General features: G+C 46.0%; 1 protein-coding gene across 1 annotated transcript in view; it reads right to left on the bottom strand.

The window, feature by feature from the left end:
* Window positions 1-233: 233 nt before the first annotated feature.
* LOC115640758 (butyrophilin subfamily 1 member A1-like) overlaps window positions 234-11,477 on the bottom strand; it is a 31,594-nt gene continuing 20,350 nt past the window's right edge. Inside the window, exons 14-16 of the mRNA XM_030543736.1 lie at window positions 11,046-11,066; window positions 10,303-10,335; window positions 234-1,899 (exon numbers count right to left, since the gene is read on the bottom strand). Coding sequence (XP_030399596.1) covers window positions 1,385-1,899; window positions 10,303-10,335; window positions 11,046-11,066 — 569 coding nt within the window. The 3' untranslated portion in view covers window positions 234-1,384. The remainder of the gene's footprint in view (window positions 1,900-10,302; window positions 10,336-11,045; window positions 11,067-11,477) is intronic.

The following is an 11,477-nucleotide window of genomic DNA, read 5'->3' as shown; positions in this document are numbered from 1 at the left end:
CCTCTCCACAGAGCCCAGCTGAGGAATTCCTGCTTGACATGGCTGCAGACAGCACAAGGGACAGAGCACAGGCTGGACAGCAACATAGCCCAGCAAAACCCCAGTTCTCATCAGAGGGACATGCCGTTGTATTCCCTGCTGGTGCTGGGGGGACACAACCAAGTAGGGAAGCAAATCCCATGACTCCACCCCTAACAACTGCAACTGGGACATTCAAAAGGAACAAATCAGAATGGTCTTTCATGCTTTATTTACTGTAAAGACCCGTCAGAGTGCAAAGGAGCTGAGAAGCAGCTTTAATACTCACAACAACGGAAAACAGACCCACAGGTTTTGGGAACAGTTATTTTTAATGAAACTAAAATGACAACAAAGTCAAGGAAGTAACATATGAAATTAATGAGTGACAGTCGCCCCTTCAGTGATGTTTTATAAATCTCTGTCCCTTTTCTTCTCCCTTCTCTGTCACACTGGTCATTTGTACTCACCATTTTTATAGCCCTCATTTCCCATCCCTGTTTATTTCTCTGTGTCTTCCACTCTCCTTTGATCCCTGTCATGGATCATCCCCCTCATGGTTTCCATTCTTTCCCCTGAATTTATCTCTTCCCCTCTCACTGCCTCTTGCTGTTTTCCCTCTCTGCCTGTTTTCCTTTCATTGTCTTTATATTTAATTTTCACCCTTTCTCCAGGATTCTGTTTATTTTGTTTTACATTATCTTTTCCTCCTGTTTTCTCTGTTCCCTCTGGTTCAGCCCAACCTTCCCCCCCGCCCCGCAACCCATGACTCTCACAGTGTTGCCAACCCCAGAACTTAAAAATCATGAGTCAGAACCAGAAATCATGAACTTGACCCTCCAAAACATGAGGGCTCAAAACAATACATAACGTATCCTGTTTTATCTTCTGATTTTTGAACGCTCCCTGCCCATCCCACATGTGTGTGACAATTACAGTGTTACTGGCTCTCCTGTAGTTACAAGGGAAGGTGACTTGCGGCCCTTGTGGCAGGAGCTCTGGCTCGGAGACCCAATGAGAGCTATTCCCATCAATCTGTACAAACTGCTCCCTGCTGCTGCAGAGCTGCCAGCTTCTCCACAACCCCCTAAACCCTGATTGATTCATGCTGTGTCCCTGCCACCCCCACCTCTGCCTGTCCCCAGCCCGGCTGTTAGTGCTACTCCCTGCCCAGCCCCCACCTCTGCCCCCATACAGCCCCAGGGGTTCTTCCCCCTCCCCCTCTCATCCCTGGGACTGCAGAGAGGGGGAGAAGCTTCCAGGGGTCACAGAGATGAGAAGCCAGGGCTGGGTAGATGGGAGTCCTCAAGAGTCAGAAAGACTGGGGTGTGTGAGGCCAGAGATGCTAATTTCAGGGTCCCCAGTCTCAGGGACACAGGCAGAGCCGAGATTGGTATCCCACCTGGAACCAGGGTTGGATTCTCTCCCCAGGGACAGAGCCTGGCGGGAATGTGAAGATCGGGGCCCCATCACCAGCATCGATAAATATCACCTGCCCCCAGTCACAGTCCAGACAAACCCGGATCTTGCTGGGGGCCCGGCTCAGGGGCAAGAGGGTCTCAGGGGAGGTGAGAGCCTGGAACTGATCCCCCCACTGCCCCACAGCCCAGATCCCCCCCTCAGGGCTACGGTTGATCCATCCCTTCCTCCCCACAGACTCTCTGGCCACCCCCACAGCCCAGAATCGCCCATCCCCCACCTCCACCTCCCAGCAATGTCTCCCCGAGGTGAATCCCTCAGAGCCCAGCACACAGCCCCAGGTATCAAATCTCTCAGGGTTGTCAGGCAGATCCTGGCGTCTGTCTCCCCGTCTCACACTTTTCTGATCCTCAGACAGGACAAGCTCTGGATGAGTCGTGTCTGGATCCAGAGTCACATTCACTGGAGGGAGAGAATCAGAGTGTTAGGGGCAGCGCTCAGCCCTGGGGGAGGGTCTTGTTGGTGTCACTCTGGCATAACCCTAGGTAACTCGAAAAGGTGATAGACCACAAGTGTCAATGAAGCCCTTCTGCTGTAGGTCTTAATGAACCAATGTTCCTCCATGTTAAACACTTTGTGTAACCTAGTGTAACCTAATGTACTAATAACTGCAAAAATGTAGTATTAGCAGTTAGCTTTTGATTGTAATAGCCAGTTCTCTGTTGTAACACATTGAAGCTAGGCTAGAGCATGTTCAAGGTCGTTTTAAGATACTGTGTACATGGCTCAGCAGCGGAGAGGGGGGAGGAAGGGGGAAGTCAAAAGATTGAATGAGAGAAGATACTGCAGCTGGATGGGAAAGGAGGGGGGAGTAAGAAATCAGCTAGTCAGCAAGAAAGTTTTGTAGTAAACAACTGGGATATAAAAGGAAGAAACTGCTTGTTTTAGGGGTGCAGGATCTGAGATTGTTATTTCTCCTTGGCACCTTATTTGAGCTCAAATAAATTTGGTTGTTTGCTTTTCCACCCTGGTGTGTTTATTGGCGCTTAAGCACTCTAGGCAATGAACTACTGTTGCTTGCCTCTGGCACTGCTGTGTCTGCAACAGTTTTTGGCGTCCCTGGGTGGGCTGAGGCGAAAATTAGCCTTGCCTGGATCCCTCCTGGAGGTCAACGGATCGCGGTGACGACCGACGCCCAGTGCACACCGGTGACTTCACCGGGGGCCTCGGTGGAGACGCGGTGTGAGCGACCCCAGAGGGCACAACGGTGCAACGTGCTCAAATAGTGGAGAAGCAGTTGTGGGCGACGGTGTGGAACCGGTCCCGGGCGACGGTGAGGAACCGGTCCCTTGGATAAGGTAGGAACAGTCCGGTTGTCTGGACTCTCTCTGTTAGGATCTGGGGACGCCCAGCATCTACCTGCGACACGGGGCAGGGGCAGAGCAAGGTGGGGAAGGCAAGGTGCTCCCCCCTAGAATGCATTCTGGAGAATTGGAAGGTGTTTGGATCGGATCCGTTATCCAAAAATAGGTTACAAAGGTTTTGTACAGTGGACTGGCCTCAGTACAAATTAGAGGGTCAGGAAAGGTGGCCACCTGAAGGATCAGTAAAGTACAGTACAATTACTCCTGTTTTGTCAGTGAACAGGTAGGTTCTGAAACTGTTTGTATGAAAAGCTCTGGTTAAAGAAAAAAAAGAAAAAAAAAGAAAAAAAAAGAAAAACAAAAACAAAAAACAAACCGTAACTCCTGTTCTTCCCCCTGTCTGGTGAAGTGCAAGGATCCAAAAGCAGGTTAGGGATAGTTCAGGGACAAAGGAGGGACCTGTCTAGGAATGGGAGACCCTATGTCCTAGTGCACTCTCTCCCTGTTGTGGCTGCAAAAAAAAAAAGGGGGGGGGGCAGTATGAGTGACTGTTAGCGGAAGACGCCCAGAGTACCCTGTGAAGCAAAAGCTCGTGACCAGGACTACTCTAACGCAAGTCCGGTAACTAGTGGATCTTTAGGAGGTCCGACCCATAGTGGGCTGACTTGGCCTGGCATTGTCCGGTGAGGAAGCTACCTGGGTCTAGGAGTGTGTGTACCCATCTTCCCTTCCCCTTTCCTTTCCGTGTGGGCTACTGACAGTCTGATCATCTCACTGGATGCAATCAGAGTAAGCGGCGCCGTCTCCCAGAGACTAGCCGACGCTCTTTGCTGAAGGGAGGTGTAGGAGGGTCGTGGCCACCCTCGTTAGCCTCTCCTGTGTGAGTACCCTGTAGGGAAAAATCCTTAGTTTATGAGCCGCTAGCGCGGACAGGGCACCCTCCCTGTGTGTGTAAGTGGAAAATGAGTGGGGGGCAATCTAAACATTCCATCTCACCCCCTAAGAGTACCCCAGCATATTACATGTACGTATATTATGGTTCAACAGCCTGCAGGTATTTAGAGAATTGGAATATTTACATGCGTGAAAATCCATCTAAACAATGCCCACTAGAAGGTACTTCAATCTAGATAAGATCATACATCGAAGAGGAGCGTTTAATCACCAAAAAGCCCTGACACAGCATGAGCAAATTTGTCTATTGAGGAAAGGAACGGGTTAATTTAAAAATCATCTTGGCCCAGAGATGGAAGGGGGGGGGGTTGCTCTGCATTCAGGGTCAGGAATCGGCGCGGACTGTGCTTGGTGCAGGGAGGGGCTGCTTTCAGCCCCAGCTGGCTGTGAAAAAAATATAGACAGAGGCGAACCAAAGGCAATACAAGTTACAGAACTGAGATTACATTTGCAAAGCTTAACTGTCCAGTAAGTGTGCCTTTGTGACCCTGGAGTCGGTGTGGCTTGGTGACACCAAAGAAGCCGCAGGCAGCTGATCTGGACTGGAATCTCTGAAAGAGACGCCGCAGGAGATTCCAGGGTGTAAGAGAACAAGCCCTCCCAAGAGCAAAAGCATGTTGGAAATTCTGGACAAGCTGTATACAGGATAATCTCCTGTCTATCTCTACCCCTCCTCTAAACATTATACACAGAAGTGGCCAGTCTGGACGTACGTGTGTGGGTATGAAAGGGGCTTGGGGCATTAATGTTTTCCTGAGTGATGAGGGAGCATTCCCAACACACTCTGTTGTTTTATTATTTTATTAATGAAGCGTTAAAATTCAGTTATATGGTGTGTTTTCTTTATCTTCCCCCAATGATCCTGTAGTGTCAGCCTGATCACCTGACACGAGGGATAGATTGGTAACAGAAATTTGTCACAGTTTGGTGAGCAATTAAGAAGGAGGGAGCCCTGCAGAATTTACACCATCTATTTGTTTTACCCTTGTTATTTTATGTTTGCTTTGCTTGGTACTGTTGGTGTTATATGTTGAGAATTGCATGAGTAAAAGTGAGCCCTAATAGGATAAGGAAACACTATCTGGTTCTGGTTCTGTTCTGTTTAACCGGTTACTGTTGTTTTTCTGCTCTGTTCATTTGGACGTTAGGAGTGTGGGCCGAACTGAACCTCTCGTTTGTAATTCCTCCGAGTGGAAGCCATGTGTGCGAGAAAGCTCTGAGGTTGAATTGAGATCCTTCTGTCCCGTCCCCTGTAGCGGTCAGTGTATAGAAGTGGGAAAGTCTGGCTTAGACTGTAATTCCCTCTGCGCTCTGTGTAATTCTCTTTTCTGTTTGAGTGTCAAACAGATGAATGAGTCTCTGGGTAAACCCTCTAAGAATAGTCCTTTAAATTATATGTTAAGTAACTGGCCTTTGCCCAATGGGCCATGTGTTTTTGTCCAGGTGACAAGCCTCATGAAGGAGGACTTGGGTAGTCTTGTGAGTAAGAATGTTTAAGGGAAGAGACCAGGAAGGGTGGGGGCTAGTTGAGAAGCCCACCCTCCTAGCTAAACTGGTAGTGGAACAAGTTGGTGCCCATGGAAGGGACGGTTCAGCAAGAAAAGCAGGATCGGGCCCAGGCAGGCAGGCAACAGACAGAGAGATTGGAAAACAGGTTGGAAAACTTTAAGGGTGTAGTGGAAGGAAGGAGTCAGTAAGTGTAAGCATGGAGATTTCAAATACCTAGGACTTACTTGGAATGGTGATTTGAGTTGATAAAAGTGGCTGTTGGAAGACAAGCAAGTGATTTAAGGGAGAGTGAGAAGTTAACTCTGTAGCTGCTGGAGGGAACAGCAGTTGAACTTTGTGAAAAAGATAAAGAAAAAAAAAGGTTTTTGGTGTCTGTGAAATGTTTGTAAATAAATTCAGGCAAAGAAATTATTGGATTGCAATCATTTGGTTTGGCTATGAACAATTTAGTTAAATTAGCTGAAGAATGTATACAGTGTTATGTAATTGAAAACCTGGGCTGCTTATGAAAAAAATACAAGAAAATATGGGGTAATTTCTCTATTTTTGCCTGAAGTCAACAAGGGTATTTGTATATTTCAAGTGATGATTGTCTGCCCAGCAAGGGTGGGTAGACCTCTTGTTTTTTTGTCTTTCAGATAATCAGAGAAAACTGATGCCAGCTGAACAGCATTCAACATACCATGCATTTACTGGCACAATAGAAATTATGTTTTGTGTTCTATGTTCTGTCTTGTGGTGTTTGTCTTGTGGCCGGAATTTTTGTGTTTAATATTTTTATAAAATAGTCTAGTTTAAAATCAAACAAAAAGGTTAAATTAAAATGCAGATACTTGTTTTGTTCAATTTGGAATACAAAGTGTTTGGGTAAATCAGAAGAATGTAATATACTAAAATCTAATGCATTTCCTCAAGGAAAAGAAACTTCATTGGTCAAACTGTTAATTGCAAAAATTGTTGTTAAAATTTGCATACCAACAGTCTTTGAAAGCAAGGACATGAAAAGTTAACCCACTCCCCATATTGTATATGGGATCTTTCTGGCTACCTCAAATTTCTAGCCAGAGGGCTGGCGATGGTGGAAAGCTATTGGACTAAAGGTTAAATTGAATGAACTCCTCAAAGTGGGTGTGCTTGTTCTGGCTTGTTGCTCCAAAGCTCTGTAATAAGGTTATTTTGGTAAAAGGGTGTGTGTGGCATATATTAAATAATAAGACTAATTACTGTATAATGACAATGTTTATGTCTTCATTGTTGGGAAAAAGGTGTATAAGTAAAAAGTGGAAGTTCCCTTTGCAGGTTAAAAGAAGACAAGAAAGGAAAAAGAACAAAGAACAGAATGAGTTAACTGGAAAACAGAATTAGCTAGCAAGCTCAGGCTATAGATAAGACACTGACTCCATTCAAGGACCCTGCTCACAGTTAAGACATGGCTAACAACCAGGAAAAGGAGGGCCTGGATTTGCCCACACAGCTATGAAATCTGGAAAACACTGCCAGGCACTAATGAAATGTGTTACGTTTCTTTTCTCACAGGTAAAGAAGCGCTACCCAAAGACCCTAGCAGCCCTGCCACTCCTTGGAACCAGGAGACGGGATTGATGTAAAGGTCCACCGACGAAAGACTGCCTTGGCTCCATGCTGGAAAGGCCCTTAAGTCCCGGTGACTACCAACATTGCTGTGAAGTGCCAAAGACTGACTGCTTGGACCCAAGATTCTCACTGCAAAAAGACCCCTTCACATCGGGAGAATTCTCCTACTGATGATTAGCTTATTTCACCTTCTAGCTCCACTGTGCCTTTTGGACAGCAGGGAAAAAGTACAAGGTGACGTGCTAGTAACCTCTCCCTTATCCACTGACAGATCTACTGTGCCTTTGAATTTTTCTAGAAGAATCAAAACCATTACAGGGTTATGTGCTAGTAACCTCTGCCCTGTAGGATACTGCATCACGACTGTTTTGGGAAAGAAGAAGGAACACTCGCTCCACTGAAATTGCCAAAGTCCAGGAATTCCTGACTAGAAAGGACATTAAGAACTGACCCTGGTGAAGAAACAAAGAATTATACACTGGTGGGAGGACATTTGTGGGACCCATGTTTGAGAATGTGGTATTGAATGGATTTTGGGGTTTATTCTACAGGCTGCGCCCTGTGTTTTGGATAAATCCCTCAGCATATATATAGCTCTCTCTAATTGGATTTTAAATAACAAGTACCCAAAAGTTTGTTCTGCTACTAAAAATTTTACCCATATTGAAACCATTCCAATGACTAATAATGTATGCTCTTAATGGAAATGCCTTTTGACAGTACCTGAGAATAGTTAAATAACAGGTGTATTATAGTACTACACCAAGAAAAGATGGTATTAAATATAACTCAGGCTGGGAAGGCATTGCAGTGGGATCTAGTATGTTTAGGAATTCGGGATTTCCTGAATGACCAGCTGATGGCCATTCGGAGTGATCTTGAGTATCAGACTTGGCCCACTGCCCTTACAGATGCATCAGGAATACCATCTGATCTGTGATCATGGAGACATATGTGGACACTTCCTGGGTGGAAGTGTGGCTTCCCAGGGCGAGGTGTGCGCCCTTATAGGGGATGAATACTGTACTTATGTCCCAGAAAGCGCACAGGATATTAACAAGCACATCCTGTCAGCCAAACAGGCTTTTGAACAGTGGAAGGCCCAGGAAAGGAAACCCACTATTTCTAATTCCCTCTGGGGCTGGTTGCTCAACCTGGAAAAACTAAGGGAAGGTATTGTTCACCTCCTGCTCACTAGTGTGGTGTTGTGTATCGTTACTCTTCTCTTGCTTGCTTGCAGTAAAGCACTCCAGCTCCCTAGAGCTTAATCACACGTTATCCTTTAAATGTGAGAACACTCAGCCAAAAGTTTGTTGAGTATTCTCAAAGGAGGGAGTTGTTGGTGTCACTCTGGCATAACCCTAGGTAACTCGAAAAGGTGATAGACCACAAGTGTCAATGAAGCCCTTCTGCTGTAGGTCTTAATGAACCAATGTTCCTCCATGTTAAACACTTTGTGTAACCTAGTGTAACCTAATGTACTAATAACTGCAAAAATGTAGTATTAGCAGTTAGCTTTTGATTGTAATAGCCAGTTCTCTGTTGTAACACATTGAAGCTAGGCTAGAGCATGTTCAAGGTCGTTTTAAGATACTGTGTACATGGCTCAGCAGCGGAGAGGGGGGAGGAAGGGGGAAGTCAAAAGATTGAATGAGAGAAGATACTGCAGCTGGATGGGAAAGGAGGGGGGAGTAAGAAATCAGCTAGTCAGCAAGAAAGTTTTGTAGTAAACAACTGGGATATAAAAGGAAGAAACTGCTTGTTTTAGGGGTGCAGGATCTGAGATTGTTATTTCTCCTTGGCACCTTATTTGAGCTCAAATAAATTTGGTTGTTTGCTTCTCTACCCTGGTGTGTTTATTGGCGCTTAAGCACTCTGGGCAACGAACCGCTGTTGCTTGCCTCTGGCACTGCTGTGTCTGCAACAGTCTGATGGAGTCAGTCACAGATTCTGCCCCAGCTGGAGAGTGAATCAGGGAATCTCTTTCCTCCAGGATTTAGCCCTCAGCTCTGAGATCTCAGCACAGGGCTGGGGAGAGTCATTCCCCTGGCAGAGACTGTCAGTGACAAGGTGAAAGTATAGACTGGACCAGGCATGAAACACAGAATCTTTCCCCTCCTGCCCCCACCACTCCCCAGAGAGGGGACTAGAGACTCTGGGAGCCCCAGCAGATGGTACAACTCAGTGAATATTGAGAGAGCTCCCCTCCCACTCCACACCTTAAATCTCACTGTGTCCCAGCTGCCCCATACTGGACTTTGCTATGGGGTCTCCTCACTGCATCCAGCCTGCTCTGAAATGTCACAGCTCAGACAGGCCACATGGTACCAGGATTGAACATGCCCAGAAATTCAAAAGCACATTAGCATGGGGCAGGGAGTGAGGACTCAACACAAGGGAAGGGGGTTCATGGTGGAATGAGGCAGAAGCTACAAGCGCGGGGGGCAGGGGCTAATTAGGGTTTGTGGGGCCCTGGGCCAGAACAAATGGGGACACCTTCTCCCTGAATTCTCCCCACTCCCACACACTTCAGCTGGGAAAATGGGGTCAGGGCATGGGGGCTTGCCCTGCTCCTCCCACTTGGCTCTACAGCTGGAGAGTGGGATAAGCCCCTGTGCCCTGACCCCATTCCTCAACTGGTGTATGAATGAGTGGAGTGGGGAAAGCCTGGCAAGCCCCCGAACATTGACCCCACTCTCTGGAGGAGCGCGGGGCAGGCAGACCAGGTCGGGGCATGGAGACAGCAATTTTTCATGGGCCCCTCATGGGTAATCCACCACAAGGGGGAGGAGGAGGTGGCTGGTGTAAAGAGGGAGAGGGTCATGCTAGTGATGGGAGGCTAAAGTGACGTCCTGTTTACCAGAGAGACAGGAGAATGCTGATATCATGGTGGGTGGAGACAGGAGAAAAGAGACAAGCTCACAGCTCTGTTCACAGGAGCTCCCCAGATGTGCATAATGGAGCCAGAAGAGCCCCTGTCTGTGAGCAAGGCTCTGTTCCCCTGCTGGAGACTGGAGCAAGGGTTGCACACAGACACAGTCCCTGCTCACCCCATCAGCATGGGGTCATTGCAGAACTCCTAGCCTTCTTCAGAGGGGAAAAGATGAAGGAAGAAACAGAGAAATCGGAGATCAGTCATCAGTGCAGGGAGACGTGGCTGTGGAGGTGCATGTCCCACTGGAGCTGCTATCAGAGATTTCTGCAGGGTGCAGTGCACATGTGGGCAGTGGAGGGGCAGGAAGAGTAGATGCAATATGATGTAGATTCATTATGGTGTGGTAGGACATAGGCACAAACCCCATCTCACCTTGTGATGTGCTGTGAAATGCAGGGTGCTGGGGATGTACCTGAACTATCACATCCACTCCCATGTTCAAGGGAAAAGAGGCATATTGCCTCATAGGGACTGATATTTGGACATTGATAAAATATGATCTTTAGTTACCATTTTCTATAGGTGCCACAGATCTTCTCCACCCTAAAAACAACCACATAATTAGATATGAGAGCGGATTTGAACAAGTATTGCGTGATTCAATATTGTACAAACTAATACAATGAGGGGAAAAAAATTCTAAGTTCATCAGAACCTCCCTTGAGTTGCATGTGTGTCTGTCTCCCAGGGTGGATCTTCACTGCAGAGTTAGCCCAGGATCTTACCTGGCTCTTGCCCCAACCTGTTTATTTTACAAGTACAAAAACTCTGACTCTAGTTTGTTGTGCTTTACACCAGACTGGCTGGCAAGACTTTGGGTATAGGCTGTAGCTCAGGTACCACTTTCATTCAGGTTGGTTACCTGCCCACTTTGCAATGTAGAGGGAAGTTAATCATCTCAGGGGCTGATAGTCCTCCAGTGCCTTCCCACAAATCCTTCTGGGTCATATTTTCTTGCCCACTACCAACTTTACTACTGTATTGCTTATCAATTTTTCAAATTAGCTTTTGGTGTGAAATCACCGAGTTTAGCCTTTCCCCACATATGATGAAGTTACATTAAAAAACAACCCCCACACGTCCCAAAAAATTATAATAATAATAAAAAGCAAATAAACAAAAAACAAGTTTCCTATTGAAACAATTTTAAAAATTAAATTTAAAAGCAAACACTCCACCACAAACAAACGGTCACATGAGACTCCAAAATAGTGCAAAAAGTTTCTTTTCCGAGGAAGGATAATAACACTTACTTATTTCGTTATCGCGTTTGTCTAAAAATTAAAGAGAAATAAATAGACATTTTGTTAGGCATTTCCCTTTTCTTATGTTTTATTTCTCTTTAGCATCTATATGACAGTGAAGGCTGAGAGAAATCAACCTCCTCTTCAGGACATCAGTTAAGAAGATCCAGTGGTACCTTCTGATCTTAAACTCTGTGACTCCATGACTCTATTGCTTATCAGTTTTTCAAACTAGTTTTTGGTGGGAAATCTCTCCAGTTTAGCACTTCCCCACATTTTACAGAATTACACTAAACCCTCCAAAAAAGAATAGTAATAAACAGCAAGAAAACAATCAAAAAGAGGTGTTATATTGCAGCAATATTGTAATAGTTCAATTTATAAGTGAACAACTCAACAACAATTAAACCAGCTCCCACATGAGAATCCCAAAACATTTCC

The sequence above is a fragment of the Gopherus evgoodei genome, unplaced genomic scaffold, assembly GCF_007399415.2.
Source record: "Gopherus evgoodei ecotype Sinaloan lineage unplaced genomic scaffold, rGopEvg1_v1.p scaffold_32_arrow_ctg1, whole genome shotgun sequence".
Lineage (NCBI taxonomy): Eukaryota > Metazoa > Chordata > Testudines > Testudinidae > Gopherus > Gopherus evgoodei.
This window is presented reverse-complemented; position numbering and strand designations above follow the sequence as displayed.